This window comes from Cyrtonyx montezumae, unplaced genomic scaffold (genome assembly GCF_038088225.1).
Source record: "Cyrtonyx montezumae isolate F1298 unplaced genomic scaffold, pur_monq_1.0 scaffold_30, whole genome shotgun sequence".
Taxonomy (NCBI): domain Eukaryota; kingdom Metazoa; phylum Chordata; class Aves; order Galliformes; family Odontophoridae; genus Cyrtonyx; species Cyrtonyx montezumae.
The window spans coordinates 4,642,590-4,660,692 of NW_027072035.1; the positions used below are offsets into that span (position 1 = coordinate 4,642,590).

The 18,103-nt window shown below is 38.9% G+C and overlaps 1 protein-coding gene across 1 annotated transcript in view; it reads left to right on the forward strand.

Annotated features, from left to right (window-relative positions):
- ARHGEF28 (Rho guanine nucleotide exchange factor 28) overlaps positions 1-18,103 on the forward strand; it is a 58,195-nt gene that overhangs the window by 8,904 nt on the left and 31,188 nt on the right. The window contains exons 3-17 of the mRNA XM_065744212.1: positions 900-1,201; positions 3,669-3,849; positions 5,112-5,223; positions 6,723-6,803; positions 7,768-7,807; positions 8,388-8,511; positions 9,812-9,944; positions 10,305-10,360; positions 13,270-13,321; positions 13,904-14,051; positions 14,145-14,266; positions 15,119-15,259; positions 15,683-15,933; positions 16,886-17,008; positions 17,336-17,453. Coding sequence (XP_065600284.1) covers positions 900-1,201; positions 3,669-3,849; positions 5,112-5,223; positions 6,723-6,803; positions 7,768-7,807; positions 8,388-8,511; positions 9,812-9,944; positions 10,305-10,360; positions 13,270-13,321; positions 13,904-14,051; positions 14,145-14,266; positions 15,119-15,259; positions 15,683-15,933; positions 16,886-17,008; positions 17,336-17,453 — 1,984 coding nt within the window. The remainder of the gene's footprint in view (positions 1-899; positions 1,202-3,668; positions 3,850-5,111; positions 5,224-6,722; positions 6,804-7,767; positions 7,808-8,387; positions 8,512-9,811; positions 9,945-10,304; positions 10,361-13,269; positions 13,322-13,903; positions 14,052-14,144; positions 14,267-15,118; positions 15,260-15,682; positions 15,934-16,885; positions 17,009-17,335; positions 17,454-18,103) is intronic.

An 18,103-nucleotide genomic window follows, 5' to 3' on the forward strand; every position in this document is an offset into this window, starting at 1 on the left:
GCCACATTCAACCTCATTAAATTGCAGTTTGAAGTGATATTCTCCTTTGAATGCTGGTCATCTAGAGCTTCTGCCCTTCTCTGTGGCTGTGGGAGGGAGTCCCTCTGGTGTGGAGTGGGAAACAGTGTCCATCAGGAATAACTTAAAGGGAAGAGGCATAAAGCATGGGAAAAGAATTTTACTTTCACGCATCTCATCTGTGCAGTGCCACAGAAATACCTTTGAGTACAAATATGGAGTGCTGTAAAAATGTCAGCAGTTCTATCTGTATTTTATGATGAAAAACATTGTTATGATCAGGCTGAAAACATGTCTCAAATGATGTTGAAGAAGAAGGCAGAAATCTGAAATACCAGGACTTCAAAAACACTTCCTCCACTCTTTCCTTTTTGCTTGCTTATCCAGGTGTTTTTTTGGAGGTTGTTTTCAATGGCTTAGTGACAAATCATTATTATTCAGCATATAACTCGACAGTGGTAGTGTCTAAGTCAAAGACTGATACCTTCTGTAGAGCTGACAGGAGATTTCAACCTATATTTCATGAGGAGCTAGTAATTTCTAACCAGAGTTTAAATCCCAGTCCTTCTACATGAATAAACATGATACCTACATGCATTTCTGATTTTTCTTTTTTTTTTTTGCCAGGGAAGGGATGCTTCATGCTTTCAATTTCTAATGACAAAAAAGAAATATTCATTACTGCTGCTGTTATGGAAAAAGTAATCCAAGGACTAATACTTCTTAAGCAATATAGCCTGTTTTCAGTTCACACACTGTGAAAAGTAATAGATAAAAAAAAGGGCAAATCATATGTTTAAATAGTGTTAAAATAATATTTTTTATTCTTTGAAAATGCATCTTGTTACTGTGTTTGACCAGCACTTGCTTTTTCTCTGCAGGCTGGAGATTTAAAGATGAGCTACATTCATGGAGATAGAATTAGCAGTGAAATGTGTCTGAATCCCACCAGCTCAGCACCAATAGCGAAGAGCTCTTCTTCTCCTTCTCTTGAGGAGAATGACCAGTATAGATGTGATCCAAATGAAGTAAATTGGATGTTAGTGAAAAATGAAGGAAATACGGGTTTAAGACCTTCTGCTTCACCTTCTGATCTGTATGAAGCAGATTCCTACCTTCCATTCAAGACACGTGAATTTTTTAAGGAGCAGGGCCAACTTCATGCCGTTATGAAAAAAAAAAGGTATGGAACTGACCTGATGATATGGCCAGAATAAGAATTATTTATGATAACCTTTTGTTTCAAAAGGTGAAGCAGAATCAGGAGTAATAAATGTTTTTATCAAGCTAAAATTACTGTTTTCAACCACAGATATTTGAATTGTCTTAACTTAATGATCTGTTTTTGTATGATAGCTATGGTTCTTTTTTTTTAACAAACAAAAAGGGACTCAAGTAAATTCGTTTTAAGTCAGATTTATATCTTTTTAAAAAATCTTTGTGTGTTTGTGTGTGTATTCTTAAAAAGAAAAATCAGCTTTTTACTTCATGATCTTCCATTGTGCCATTCTTGCTAGAAATTGCAATTTCACCCCTAGTTTCCTGCATTTATATTTTTCACTAAAGGAATGTTTCAAAATATGTTTAATTCTGTGGATATGTTTTCTGTCTTAGCAGTGACCTATGGAAGGGACAACAGATTCCTGATTGCATATACATTTTTTTGTTTTCTCAGAAGGTAGAGTACACAGTACAGCTCGTGTTTCCAGTAGGCTCAGACTTTCTTCTGCTGTTCTGGTGTAAAATTCCGAGGCTGATGTCTGAGGACACTCCCTCAGATGGCTTTAGATTATGGTAGGAGCTAATTGACTTAAGGAATGCAGAGAGGGTCTTGAAGAGAGAATTGTTATTTTTGTTTTTAACAAGTAGTTAATTCCCTGGAGAAGAGAAAAAAGGAGGGGGAAAGGAAAACAGAAACAAAACAAAACCAAAAACCTCCAAGCTTTATGACTTCTTCTGAGTAGGAGAGATCTGAAGTCCATTTCTTCTTGAGCAGAAGCGAATTGGAAACTGCCTCTTACAATCCAGGAGTGTTTGGGCTAACTGGAGTTAGGGTACCACACTTATGTAAAGCATTTCTGTTGATTGTTGTTGATTAAAGTTATCAGTAACATTTTCTTTATCAAAACTTCGCTTTCCCTAAGCGACTATAAAGTCCTACTGGGAGGAATATTTTTCCATGGATCAGACAACACATATTAGACTAAAAGTGCTTCTTTCCCACTAGCTCTTTTCTTCTAGCTAGCTATGAAGATAATGTGTAGAATACTATAAATGACCTTCTGCCTCTTTGAAATAAACATTTTTTATCTGTACTTTTTTAATTATTCTCAACTTTTTAAAGGCTATGTGAGCTTTATGAGCTTATTTGAATTTTCAGATAAATTTGATTGACCTTTATAAATCAACTGAAAGTGATCCAAATGTCACACATAAAAGGAGAATCTTAGTATATAATTTCAACATCTACTTCCTTGAGGTGTCTCAAGGAATGTGGCAAGTTAGCAGGTCTGGCAAACATCTTTTTATGTCAAAAATTGTATTGATGGATTTGTCTTTGGTCAAGTGAATTGTAGTGGTGTGGAAAGGAATTGTGCTAATACTCCTGGTAGAAACTCTGGGTATTTAGAAATATTGCACACTATTTAAAATTTTATCTTGTAAGGCTGGAATGTTGTTGCAGGAGTCATTCAGGTTGTACAGACCAGAAACTTACATACACATGCAGTGAGACTCATAGGACTCCTCACAGGCTGATACTGTTGAGAAGCCTTGTGTTCCTTTTCTCTACCAGAACCTCTGCTACTCAATAAATCTCTAGATATCTGATGTGTTGATCTTGCCAGGGATTTTTCATTACATTTATAGAATCACAGAATGGTGGGTGTTGGAAGGGACAGAGATTATCTTTTTCAAATGCCATGGACAGGGCCATCATCCACTAGCCCAAGTTGATGTAAGTCCCATCCACCCAGCCTTGAACGCTTACAGAGATGAAGCATCCACAATTTCTCTGGACAATCTGTTTCAGTGTCTCACCACTTGTATATTTCTGTGTGTTTTTATGTTTAAAAAATATATATATCTACAAGCTTCATATCCTTCTTTATACATCTTAGTTTTCTCTTTAATCCTCCATCAATTCACAGCTGTAGAAGACTCCTGTGAATTTCCACATCATATATTTTAAATAAACACACATGCACACGCATATAAGGAAAAATCCATGTGTGTACTTATCTTCCTACTAAAATATGAATTAGTTGTCTTGCTTTTCTTTATTGTGTACGTAGAAAGGCAGGTACTTGTGTGAAACAAAACATTTGCCTTTAGGAGCGATACCTACCATAGTTGTGAACATCATCCTCAGAGGTGTCTGACTGTGGTGGGTGTTTTACAGAGGGTCAGCAGTGCAGATACCTGTAATGCAGATCAACAGTGTCAGGACAGGTGAGTCCTGTGCAGAGTGACTGAGTACAATGAGCAGGTGACTGGAAACATGAGAGGGCACTCAGGGAATGACTTAACACAGTGGTGGTGGTTTGGGTTGTCACTTAGTGGCAGAGCCTACAGAGGTATTGCATATTGCATTTAGATTAAGACTGATTCCTAGAATGCGTGGTAATTAAATACTATGTTGTCTGCTTCAGTTCAAGTCTCGATGACCTTGAAGAAAACAATAGAAGTGAAGGTGTTTCAGACAGATCCAATATACACCTTCTACTTGAACATCCAGAGCTGAAGGTTTGTAGCAGAGATGGATTAGACTCCTCTGCGATGAATGTCAGCCAGACAGAATCGCTACCCTTTTCTAACAGCCCACAGCCCAAGGTATTCAGTACTATTTTGGTTTGGATTGTCTTCCTGTTATGTCAGTCACGGAAAACATATGAAGTATTTGAACCGTAAGGGAAAAATCAGTCCCCAGGTGTAAGTCACAGGTGCTAGTCTTTCCAGAGAGCAGCATGGATAGGGGTGAGGAACAGGTGCTCCTGGTTGTGGTCAGGCATGGCAGCAGCCCATGGAATGGACCACTGTAGACTTGCTTCAGCTTTGGAAAAAGCATCATTTATTGGAAGTGTTTCAGAGGAAATAGGTGAGGTTTAGTGAATCAGCATTTTCTAATCAGAATAGTTAGAAAATATTTAACCAGCTGTACTTATGCGGAAAGGCAACAGGATAAAACCAGTCTGCTGCCTGTTTCAAAGCAGCTGCCAGACTGTGAGAGTCAGCTGGGTTTTGTACAGTGAACAGTGCAGATCAACCAAGAGAGGTTATAATTTCCTAAATATTCTGGATACATTTGTTTTCCTTAGACCCTAGTGAAATTTCTGGGAACTTCAGACATATCTGCACAGTTATTTTATATTCATAGGGATTTTTTATATTTTATTAGACAAGCATCTTACCAAAGTTTAATTTTATCTGAACTTCAGCAAATAATTATGTTAAGGAAGAAAAAAAAGTCCCACGCAAACTGTTAATCTGGTTAGGGCTACTTTCAAAGCAGTTTAACAGTAGCCGCTTGAAATTTAAATGATGTGTCACAAAAGCACAGTGAGTTCCTTTCAAGCTGTATCACTGGCATAACTGGAAATCAGAATCTTTTCAAGCATAATGAAAAAAAAACCATGGAAAGAGGGAGAGGCTAAGTGAATTCTTTTGAGGCACTTATCACTGCTTGCCATGACAGTGTGTTAGACTGTTTGAAATGTTCTTGTAGTATTAAAACACAAAGAATTAATGATGTAATGACATAACTTGCTCATCAGATACAGTGGTGCACAGAACTAGCTGAATGGCACTTGCCACCAAATTGAAGAAAACATAAGCTTTCTCTTAGTCTGACCTGGACCCAAAAATTATTTCATGAAATATACTAAAATTTTTCATGACAAGATTATGACAGGCTGTTTAAGAATTCAAGTGAAGTTATCAGTAATTGTAAATAAATTTAAATCTTTACTGAAGGCAAGTAAAGTTATGCATAAAATCAGTTGTCCTTCCAGAAATTCTGCCACTGATTTATTTTGTTATTGTTGCTGTTCACTTTCAAAGGAGTACAGGTTCTTATCTGCTGCAATTTGTTCCAGGAATGCTCACCCTCCGGAATTCGGTCACGCTCATATTCCTGTTCCTCACCCAAAGGTTCATTAGGAAGACCTCGCATTCCTCAGGACTTCACAGTTGGTGATTCAGGTGAAGGTCAGTGCCAGCTCTGCTCTGGCTTTATATGTGCACAGCCCCATTTCATGTTTACCTGCTTCAACCCAGCACTGGTCTGTTTACTCAGGCCTACCCTGCTCCTTGTAGTTGCATACCCAAAGTCCATGCACATGCAGATCATACCAGTGCATGAGAAAGAGTGGATTAGTTGCCCTTAGGTACCCCTATCATCTACCATTGCTCTTCTGCCATGTCCTGCCCCATCACACCATCCATAGCAGCTAATCCTTGGGAAGACATAAGATTTGTGACAGTGAGAGTAGTTAGTCACAAAAGTAATGCAGGCAAGAGTAGTAATCTTCTTTTCCTTAGAGCCTTACCCTAACCTTCTGCTGTGTCCCCTGTGGAAACTGCAAGGATGCTAAGGATGACACAGAAGTGCTTAGGGAGAATGGGTGGGCCCCAGTTTCCCTTAGATCCTGAATAACATGTAAAACTGGTAGATATGCCATGGTCTTCTCCAACATCAGAACCCACTTCCTCCAGCAAGCCAAGCTGGAGGTGTCTCATAAAGATTTGGTCACATGCTGTTCTCCAGTGGGGCTCGGCTCAGCTCAATTCTGATCATTTCCTGTGTTGTAGAAAATGATCTTTTTATTGTAAATTTTTACATATTGTTTCTAACATGTTTTATTTTAAGAGACATAGTAAGACTTCACATTGTCTTGTGAGGAGGATTATCTACTGCAGCATGTAGCTGCATTATATTTTGCCATCTCCCTTATGTGTTTGCAACCATTTATATCCAATAGATGAGCGAGAAGTCTTTGTAAAAGCAAGGAAGAAGTAAATAAGGAGAGGCTGTCACAGAAATACAGATGACTGATAAGCAAAGCTCTGCAACTTGTGTGCTTAGGCTTAAAAGGAAGATATTTTGACCTCAGTTCTAGAGGGACTGGACCGTTGGTATCACAGACTCTAAGTTTCATTCAGACATCATTACCTGTTCCAACCTGATTCAGGCTTGAGTCCTTGTCCCATTCAATCTCTTCTCTCTTCCCCCTATGTCAGTCGGTGCTAGACATTTCTCTGTGTTGTGGAAACCTTGCCATTCTTTTGAAACAGGCCTTAGTGCAGCATGTTTGGCCTATGCTGCACCACCAGCTGCTGGCAGTGAGGGCCACAGGTGCCTAACTCTCACCCTTACCTCTGCAGGCTCTAGCGCAGTTGTGTCTGGGTCCCTCCAGGTATTTGCGTGCTAGAAATCTGCCCCCATCCCTCTTGCTCAGCTGTCAGTGCTGGGGGAATTTCACTCAGGGCTCATCTGTGCCTGAAAAAGCCTGCACTGTAGTGAGATAAACACCAGAGTACAGTGGCAGGCTGATCTTTCTCAAAATGAGTACAAGGAAGAAGTGGGAAATCACCATTTGTTTTTCATGGAAGCTTTTCAATACATTGAGCTTGAGGACAACGAGCTGCTTTTATTTGAGAAGGTATTAGCAAGCTTTAACAGTAAGGGATTTGTCCCTGCTTTGTAGATGGTGTTCCCACGAACAGTGGCCGATCTCTTCTTCAGGCTCTTTCACTCTCTAAGTCAGTGTCCCTGCTCCACCCCTGTAGTAAGTACCAAGACCATATCCCTTTGGTGCTGTTGTGCATGAGTCTGTCTTCATTTCCCTTGGGCATGTGACCTTTGTTTTTTTCAGAAAGCATCCTGTTGCACAGGTTTTGTCTGGCAGCATACTGAAGTGCTATTCTGTTCTCATTGCTTCTTTGATAAGTGTTCCAACTCTTAACTAAACATGAAGCCTATGTCTATCTGAAGACAAACTGAGTCTACGCAGTGTGTTTCCATTTGTATCTAACTTTAAACTTGGCACAGTCTGATGCTTAAAGTTAGGTTTTTAAGTATCTTTGTGATACTTTCTAAGTGGTCTCTGCAGAACTAAATGACATCTAATATGGAAATAGTAGAGGGGGCTCTAATTTTTCATAACAACCTGGGTTACTTATCTGTCTGACTATCTATTACCTGTGTATTGCTTTATAGATATTTTGTTGAGAGTGTCTTCGTGAGATCTCTTCAGTATTTCAAGGATGTAAACTTGTAATATGTCACCCAGTTCGTGCAGAGCACAGGCTAGTAATATTCTTCTGTTTGAAGGGGGATTTAAAAAAAAAAAAAAGCACTAGATAAAGCTGCATATGTGATTATTAGAATAATAATATTAAGCTATAGTATGTCAGATGAGTTAAAAAACAAATGGGAGTATAAGTGATTAAAGTCTGGCTTGTTAAGTGAAACAAAATATATTTTCTAGTTCTTAAGAATAGACTGTTTGTAGAAACTGGCATTTTTATTTATCCATTTCATTTCTAATAATTTCTGTCAACTAACCATGGCTCAGTAGGCTGCAGCGTAGGAAAAGCTGCTTCTAACATATTTATTCTTTTGTTTCCCTAATTTTCAAATGACACTGCAATTGCTTAATGACAAGCTTGTGGTCTGATGCAAGTCACATGTTTCCCCTGACCATAATGACTTCCCCATGTAAGTGTTGGTTAACTGATTGTGTCTTGCAGAGCGAGCGTACAGCTTGCCTGAGCACTCTCGAGAGAAAAGGTAGGGTGTTTGTTGCACTTGAATGTCCCCACACTGGTAGCAGTCCATATAGTTGCACACCTAGTGAGCAGAGCAGGCATCTACCAGGCCATCTGCACGCACAGGCTTACAGTCTGCATAATGCTCAACCTCTGGCTCCCTGTTTCTGGGCTCACCATGACGTGCACATCCCACTGTGGGAATATGCTCAGATCCACTGGGAGCTATCTGAGGAGGCAGCCAAATGACTTCAATAAAAGCAAGGAGGTCTTGATAGTTATGACAAGTTGGTAACACAATTCACAGTCTGTGGACTATGTGGCTATCATGCAGTCATGGAATGGCTTGGGTTGAAAGGGACCTTAAAGGCCATCCACTTCCAGCCCTCCTGCCATGAGAAGCATTGCCTCCCTAGTCAAGTTGCCCAGGTCCCCTCTAGCCTGTCTAGTAGTATTCATTTTTATAAAAAGCATTTATAATCTTTTTAACAGTGACTACAAAAAATGAATTAAACACTGAAGTTTTAAATGTTAGGCAATCACCATCCAGGTTCTGCTTTTTTCTCATTGGGATGAGTTGTTTTTCCTGGTCTGTGTTCTAGGATTCAGGAAGAAGAATGGGATAAGTATATTGTACCTTCAAAAACAGAGCCTGAAAAATACAAAGTGAGTCGGACTTTCAGCTTTCTGATGAATAGAATGACTAGCACAAGGAATAAGTACAAGGTAATTTGAGTTTTATGTATACATTATTACATAAGATACTATCAGTGCGTGATTTGTAGATCAGAATCTAAATTTTTATATAAGGATAGATCGTTGTTTATTACAAAAGCACAAAATATGGAGAACTTTGGTCTTCATCTTTTAATTTTAAAATATATGCAGAATATCCTGCAAGAGCATTCATGCTAGAAAAACAGCTTTTCTTTTAAGCAGCAGCTTTAGCTGAATTACACCGAGCATTGCCCTTTGCCATTTTTTCATGTTATGAATAATCTTATTTGACTCCTTAGCTCAAGTCGAAATGTCTGAATTGCTTTTAAGAAATAATTTTATCTATTATAGTCTTGTTCTTGCAATCACTCCTCTTTAACATCTACATTGTCACTTAATCAGTTGAATTTTCTTTATTTGATGTTAATGAGGCTTCTGGAATGAATAAGTACTGCTTGACACTAAAGAGTTGCAGATTCAAGGCCTTCACAGCCAGATGTGCATACTGTGAAAGGTAGATTGAAACAGTTGTGGGTTGATTTCGAGATATATGCAATGTAGATTAACAAATGGCATCAGTTAGCAGCTTTAGCGGTGGATTTGGTTTGTTACATTCTCCTGTGCCCCAGGTTATCCTGACATATGTGGGTGTGAAGATGGCAGACTACTGCTATGGTGATACCTTTTGAATGTGACAGAGCTGGCTGTGAATATGTATGTCCAGTCCAGCAGTCATACGTAAGCGTGTGTATGTGTGGTCTCCTAAATAATGATGCCAGAAATGCTCAGAGGTATATGTACTCACGCCAACAAAAGTACAGTAAAAATAGGCAAAAATTATGAAGTTCATTAATGTTATTAATTAATAGTTTATTTCCCGTGTCATTTAATTCCTGAATGCAGGTTGTATAGGGTTATGTAAATAATGGCATGAATTTGCGTGGATTTCACAAGGAGATGTAAACATTGACACTTGTTTGGTTGTGGTGGCTGTTCAGTAAGACTTAAATTTTGTTTTCTGGCTCTTTTGTTTTTGCAGGCTTATAAATGCCAGTCTTCCTCCATAAGGTTTGCTGGCCTAACTGCCAGTGGAAGCAATGTCATTAATAATGTTAGATGTAATAATATAGTACACTATTATAAGACTTTCAGGACAGGAAATAAATGTTTCAAAATGTTTTTCTCTTAAAAAAAAAAAAGAATGTTGTCATGTTTTTAAGGTTGAATCACTTATTTTCTTTCCGAATACTCCCCCTCTTTCTCATATCCCCCTCCCCCTTTTTTCCTGCTTGTGCTTCTGGGGATGAAGACAAAAAATAAAGATACCAAAGACAAAGAGAAGCCGAACAGACATAATTTTATAAATGGAAACTTCTCTGGAGTTATGCCATGTATGGTCTGTGAAAAGGCCCTCTTAGGAAAAGAGTCACTGCAGTGCTCTTGTAAGTAGTTACTGGTTTTCTTGTGTGAATTTGCAGTGCTCTGAAACCTGCTTGGAGATCCTGGTTCAGCATTCTGTTTTAAAAGGAGTCTTGCTTGGATTGGAAGTACCTATTTTATGTAATGGGCTGAGTTGGGCGAGAGAGGGTGAGGAAGGAAAACAGTTTCAGAAGATACCACAGGCATCTTCCAGCCCAGCACAACAGGCTCCTTCCCAGCCAGGGCCTTCAGCTTCAGAGCAACATCCAGTGTATTAATAAGGGAGCATGAAGGAGGAGATGTAGTGAAGCCTCAAAGTTAATGTCTTCTGCAGCCTGATAATCCTGTTCAGCATCAAGCCTTGAAATCTACTTCTCTTTCAGACTGCAATGTGACTGTGCATAAGAACTGTAAGGAGTGTGTTCCTGTGTGCACTAAGGTAATTTCTTCTACCATGCTATTCTTGTTAGAGAACATTTGCTTTCCAGCTGTTCTAGAAAAAATGGTGAAGGGAAAAAAGGTACAGGAAATTTGTCCAGACCCAGTGTTTGTACACAAAGCATTACAAGGATATTGAAATATCTGATGTGAGCAGCATCAAGCACTATGCTTGAACAAGAATTTCTGGAAGAGGATGAAAAATGAGTTTGAAGAGTTATTTGTATTTTTGAAGAATTACAGAGGCTGGATGGGTAATGGTGTGCCTTGAGGGTACGTAAAAGCTCAGCTGAGGAAACTGGTGGAGATGATTTCCAAGCAGCTTTCCACTGTCTCCAGAGAACTGGGGGCTTGCCAGAGTGACTCCCGTCTACAGGAAGGGTCATAAGGAGGATTTGGGGATTTGCAGGCCTGTCAGCCTGGCAGGGGAGGTTGTAGAAGAGATATCTTGAGTTAGGTTACGCAGCATGTGCAGGACAGCCAGAGAATCAGGCCCAGCCAGCATAAAAGGCAGGTCCTGTTTTACCAGCCTGATCTCCTTCTATGATTGAGTGACCCACCTGGTGGATGAGGGAGAGGCTGTTGAAGTAGTCTAGCTAGATTTCAGCAAAACCTTTGACACTATCTCCCACAGTATTCTCGTAGATAAGCTGACAGCCCATGACTTGGACTCTTGGCTCGGTAGAGAACTGGCTAGATGTCTTTGCCCAGGGAGAGGTGGTGAATGGAGTTAAATCCTGCTGGTGACTGATCGAGAGTGGTGTTCCCCAGGGCTTGATACTGGGGTCTGTCTTGTTCAATATCTTTTTTGATGACCTGGATGAGGGCATTGAAAACTTCCTCAGTAAGTTTGCACATGAAACCAGTTGGGAGGAAGTGTCAATCTGCCTGGGAGTAGCAGGGCCCTTCTGCAGATGAGTCAGAATAGTCTAGGTCTCTGGGCTGAGGCCAGTGAGATGAAGTTCAACAAGACCAAGAGCTGGGTCCTGCACTTTGGCCACAACAACCCCAGGCAACACTACAGGCTTGGAGCAGAGTGGCTAGATGACTGTATAGAAGAAACAGCCCGGGGGGTGTTGGTTGACACTTAGCTGAACATGAGCCAGCAGTGTGCCATGGTGGCCAAAAAAGGCCACTGGCATCCTGGCTTGCATCAGAAATAGCAGTACCAGCAGGAGCAGGGAAGTGATCATCCCTCTGTACTCAGCATTGGTGAGGCCACACTTTGAGTACTGTGTTCAGTTTTGGGCCCCTCACTACTAGAAAGATGTGGGGACCCTGCAACATGTCCAAGAGATGGGCATTGAAGCTGGTGAGGGGTCAGGAGCAAAGGCCTTATGAGGAGTGGTTGAGGGAACTGGGATTGTTTAGTCTGGAGGAGGCTCAGGGGAGACCATATTGCTCTCTACAACTACCTAAAGGGAGGGGATCAGCCTCTTCTCCTATGTAGCGATAGGGCTCGAGGGAATGGTCTTAACTTGTGCTAGGGTGATGTTCAGGTTGTATATTAGAAATAGTGTGTTCTCAGAAGGTGTGGTGAGGCACTGGAACAGGCTGCCAGAGAAGTGGTGGAGTCACCATCCCTGGAGGTGTTCAAGGAATGTTCCAGTGTTTTACTAGGGGACATGGGTTAGTAAGCCCATAACTGTATAGTTGCAGTGGATGATCTCAGAGGTCTTTTCCAACCTTGGTGTTTCTATGATTTTAAAAAGAAAGGATGGCCAAAACTGTGCATATCCTGTTAAACAGAAAGGGGTGATAAATATGATTGGAAAATGGAAAGCATCAATGTTAGGAACTTTGGGTGGTAGTCAAGTCCAGCTCCTCACTCTGAGGGAGGCTGATCTTCAAGCAACAATTCTCGCAGGTATTTGTCTGACCTGCTCTGAAAAATCTCTGCTGGAGGAGACTTTACAGCCTGTCAGGGCACTCACCTCCATTGTTCAGCTGCCACTGCAGACAGAACGAAGCCAGGGCTAAGGGTGATATATGCTGCTTCCCTTAAAGGAACAATAAAAATATGGTGAGGTTATTGCAAGAATGGTGTTGCTTGAAGGGTCTTGCAAAAATGGACATGTAAGGCTACTGCCCTCATGGAATAAAAAGGGACTTGCAGAGAAGTGTGCCACAGCGATAAGTGATATACTTTTCTAATCAGAAAAATGCATCTTCCTGGTGTAGTTAAGTTTTGCATCATGACAGCCTGCAAAGATACTATTTCAATATAGAGTATTCAGAGTAAACAAGGCTAAACTGGATATTAAGCAGGTATTTTTATTTATTTTAGTTATATTTATTTTAGTCATCTTATAGCCTAGCACAAATTTCTGACCAACTAGATGGCACTAGGAGAGCTGAATTGGCAGTTTTAACTACTGAAACTGATAAGTTATTCGTCAGAAGGAGACAAGGGCCACTTTCTGATTCATCAAGAATGAGTTACAAAAAATGTTTACTGACCCACCCCAGGGAAAATACTTATCTAAGCTCAGCAGGCTTTTGCTGCACATTTTGTAAAGTACAGCTTGGAAGGGGGATCAATTCTACCTCTGATTCTGAGGCTCCATCAGGCAATATTGCCACAAATCCTTCAAGAATGTTTGAATATAAGCCTCGAAGATTACTTCTTTTTCTTGCAGCTTTTGTGACAATATTGATGTAGAAATTAGAAAGTAGTAGCTCAGTGACTCTTGTTTAGAATAGACAGGTTCAGTTTTGTGTTACAGTACAAAAAATGTTCTACTTTATCTTAGATTTATCTGTTATTGTTTGAAATTAGGACTATAATTTAGGTCGGTTTTCTTGATACTCTTTTGTATGGTGATACATGGGAATGAATTACTAACTCAACTATTCAGTGTGTTGTCATAGATGATTTCATTGTAGTTTCATAAAACCATTCTTTTTCAGAAATCCCAGGAGAGGTACCATAGCAAAAACAAACCTCAAGTTGGCATAGGAAGTAAGTATGAGTAGACTCACGGTTGTGCATATGGTGCTTCAAAATTAAGCCTCTTATGAAGTCATGGGAATGACAACATAAACTTTCCTTCATCATCTTTGTGTTTCTTTTTCATTTTGGTATAATGAGGAAAAATAGTTGTGTTTCTCATATCTGATACAGGTAAGCAGGACTTCATGAACAATTTCAATTATCTACTCACCTATTAAAAGGAGTGGGGATTTTACTAAATTTTATTTTCAGTGAGACTGGAAATCAAATGTAGACAGTTATATCTTGTACTATTGAATATGGCATTCACCATATGTATATGTATTTAGATCTTCTTGGGTTCAGGTTGTGATGTGGGAGCATTCATGACTGGGGATTGTTTTCTTCAAATATCCATCTCAGAGCTATTCCACTTTTCTGAGGGGCTTGTCTTTATGTTCCGTAGTAAAGCATCATGGTCTTTACTGCTTGGGGGGATGTTCCTGGTATTGGGTAAATGTGTATGTGAAAACTGGTTAGCATTTTGCAGTGTAACTCTGCTATTGATGACGCACTGTTTATTGTCAAAATGTTCTGTACTTTGCCTCACAGATTTGTTGTTTGGAGACATTTCACAGCCTGGGCTTTCCTCAGAGCATCCTTCTTCCTCTGTGCCTATTGGACTATCTGCTGGGAGGAGGGAAGCCTTGCAGCAGTCCTATTCCTTGTCCAAAAGTGTCCCTGGTGCCAGTTATGAAAGGTATGAAATAATAAAGAGATTCAGTATTTCTAGGAAAATGTAACAATTAAATAAATGTGGTTTTATTCTTTTCTTTCTCTCTTTCTGCATTAGAAGATCTATGCCATTTCCTGAGCAGGACTCTGAGACTAGCACATGGAGGACCAAGTCAAGATCTGAAGAAATGTTGCAGGCATTAGGGACATATTCATCAATGGATTCTTTTGTGATGGAAGGTGAGAAGTATTGCACAAGTGTTGACCTGTACTGCAAAGTTTGATTTAGGAAGCCACTTCATTCTGTAGAAGTAAAACATCTGTTTTTGCAAGTTACAGCTAGGCCTTCATAAAAGTGACACAGTTAGATAAAACAGTCTTGAAATATAACTTTTTTGTTCTTCCTGATAAGTAACTCTGATAACTTTTTGAATGGTGTTGCCACTGGAAAATGGTAGGGAATCATTTTTGGCATCCTTTTAGAAGCAGTATACTTCATTTCTTCATCTGGTCATTTCCATTGGCAGTGCACACTGTGAAACATTATCCTACATCACTTCTGTTCCCTCAGTAACCCCAAATCTTATCTATTTCTGGTGAACTGCCTTCTTAAAATGGCTGCTCATCATTGTGAGGTGAATAGAAATAGTGTTTTCTGTATTTAGGTGTGAGGTTGAATCTCTAAGATGGAGGGCATTCATCCACAGAGTTTGGTGCAGATGTCCTACGCTGGTTATCTGCAAAATGGCAGATCACAGCGGCATCACAGCTACTTTTGACAGAGTTGGATTTTGTGTTTAAATTGTAAAAGTTTCTTCAAGAAAAGAAGGATAAAAATAATTGGATGTGAGAAAAGATTTTTTTTGTTTGTTCTCTTCCCTTGCAGTTACATTTGCGTTTCAACACTTTGGTAATGCTGCTGACATCTGGAAAGCTTTTTTTTTTTTTTTAAATAGTACACTGTCAGCATTTTCAGAAGTTGTTTGAAGTTCATCCCTATGATGTGTCCCCCTTACTTTATCAATAGATGATGGTCAGAGGAATGTCCGTTAATGTTTTTCTGTTATTTATGAGATGCATGTTTTACCACAGTTGAGGTGGATTCGTCTCAGTGGACTGACATCAGTTCAGATGCACAGGAGTTCGAGGCAGAATCATGGAGTCTTGTTGTGGATCCGATGTTCTGTAACAAGCAAGAAAAGGATGTTGCAAAGAGGCAGGATGTCATTTTTGGTCAGTATGTCAAAGCTTCATGTAGATTTAAAAACAATTTATTGCAGAAAATAGGGGGAACCAGGTATATTTTATGTCTGGTATGAGAGGTGGTTCAATTTAGAATAATAAGCAGGTTTGAAGAGCACTTTTTGTCACAAATCACAATCTATCCTAGAGTTAAGGAAATGTTGGAACACATTAACTACCTAAGATACGTTTACCCTTTTCACTGGAACTTGTCCAATCTCTGGTTTAAGCAGAGGCTACCCCAGTGCACTCAGTGCAGGACAGTTATGAGAGCCACTTTAGAGCAAGAAATTAAGACTTCTGACTGATCCAATCTGTTAGGTTTGAAGCTAATACAGAAAAAAGTGATTGTGACAGTATAATGGAAGTGTGAAAAAGGATTACTATAATATGCTGTTTTCTTTTATACTGCAGAGCTGATGCAAACAGAAGTGCATCACATCCACACCCTGTTCATTATGTCTGAAATATTCAGGAAGGGAATGAAAGAAGAGCTACAGCTGGACCACAGCACAGTGGACAGAATATTCCCCTGCTTAGATCAGCTACTGGAGATCCATAGGCAGTTCTTCTGCAGAATGAGGGAGAGACGGCAGGAATCATGTGAGGAGGGGAATGAGCGTAATTTTGTAATCAGCAGAATTGGAGATATCCTTGTGGAACAGGTGAAGAGACATAAGTTCTGTTAATCTTTATGTACTCACGGTTCTCAAATTAAAAAAACAAAGTTTAAACTTCTTAGGGTGGGAAGAGGACTAAGATTGCCTTAAAAAATTCAGAGTTTGGCCCCTTTAAATTACTGACTGAAATAGCAATAAGAGACATGGCTGATAGTTAACTTTTAGGAACTGATGACGAACTCTTGCATATATGATACAAGTGACAAAGTGATGAACTTGAAATACTGTTTTTCGTAAGAAGATGCTCCCATAATATCATGGATTGCTAAAAACAAAAGCAATGGATTGACTTTGTCAACAGCTAAGCAGAATTGTGACTAATTGACTGATAATGGATAACAGACTATCCCTTTTTTTCTTCTTGTTGTATGAAGACCTGTCATGGTATACCTCAGGTTGCTGTTCATGAGAGGAGGGTTTATCATTCTGTTTATGCTATACTCTTTTCTAGAATTGGAGAGATCAGATGAATGTGAATAAGCCTCAAAGGAGGTGTTACTAGCAAAAAGATGAGGTGGTGTTGGCACTTTACTGGCAAGAATGTAATGCTTGTACTTGTCCAGCTTATGTTCCTCTTCTTGCTCCTAAAATGACTAGCGTATTTTCATTCTGCATTGGTAGGATCTGATAGTGAAATTCAGAGAACCTGATAAACAAGTAGCATATAATTTGCAGGCGCTGTTTGTGTATAAAATATTATACATTTATATATATATTATAAAATATGTATGTATAATATATAAAATATTATATACATAATAATATATATGTATAAATATATATTAATATATTAATATATTATAGTATATTATATTATATACATGTATAATATATATATATAAATACATTTATATATATATTATAAAATAATATACATGCTACAGTCTGCAGGTATACGCTTTTCTGTTGAGCACAGTTCAATTAGTATTTTATTCAGTTTTCAGAAGAAAATGCAACTAAAATGAAGAAAATATATGGAGAGTTTTGCAGCCATCAGAAAGAAGCTGTTAATCTCTTCAAGGAGTTGCAGCAAAACAAGAAGTTCCAGAATTTTATTAAAGTAAGTTTCCACAGGAGTATGATCACTGTGTTGTTCTCACTTTAAATTTAGGATTGAAATTATATTCATTAACTCATTTTTAATTTCTAATAAATAAGGCAAGTATTTTCCTTCTTCATGAGAAAGCTGATAAATCCATAATCACATTTTTCATTCAGTTTTTTGAAAGCTTTGGCATCTGGACAGCAGCTTTTAACTTGGGGATAGTTCAGATAACGAACATGTTATTTTAATTTATTCTAACACACTGAGATCATATTTGTTATTAAGTCAGCTTCTGCTTTAATACGAATTTACTTTTGAGGGTATGTATTTGTGTCTGTGCAGCTCAGGAGCAGCAACTTGTTGGCACGCCGACGAGGAATCCCCGAGTGCATTCTGCTTGTCACCCAGCGAATCACCAAATACCCTGTTCTAGTTGAAAGGATATTACAATACACAAAAGGTGAATATAACCTTGTTTCATGTCTGGAATTGTAGTATGTTCTAATGAAAGGAATATGTACTATTAACAGTGTATTCAAAGGATGAAATTCACTGATCTGTGCAGAACCAGAGTAATGAAAGTATCTACTGTTCAGGCAGATATTGCCCGAACAGTGTGTCTGGTATGTGAAGACTTTGCCAAGGTTAGGATATGAGAGTCTCCAATATTCCAGCCAGGTAAGTCCTGTAAGCCCAAAATAACACATTTTAATGGAAGATATTGAACAAAGGATGTGAACTAATTCAAGCACGTTCTGTGTGTCTTTGAAATGAATTCTGATCAAGTGTCTTGCAAGGTTAGGCAATTGCTTTGTAAATTACTTTTCAGCTTTTCAAACAAAGCTTTAATTATCCTGCAGTTTTGTAGAGCAATTTATAAATGCTATTAGCTTACAGATATTGCCCCTAACATGGACTATAAATTAGAGTTGTAAAAAGCTGCATATCCACATGTAAATGTTTTGTCCTTGACGTCCTGTTTTAACTCTCAGCCAGAAGAGTAATATACTATATGATTTGCTTAGATCCTAAAAAAAGAAAGTAAATTCTAGCAGCTCGTAAATAGGTCAGAAATATTCAGCGTGTAGTTTTGACTAGTGAGTAAATCTG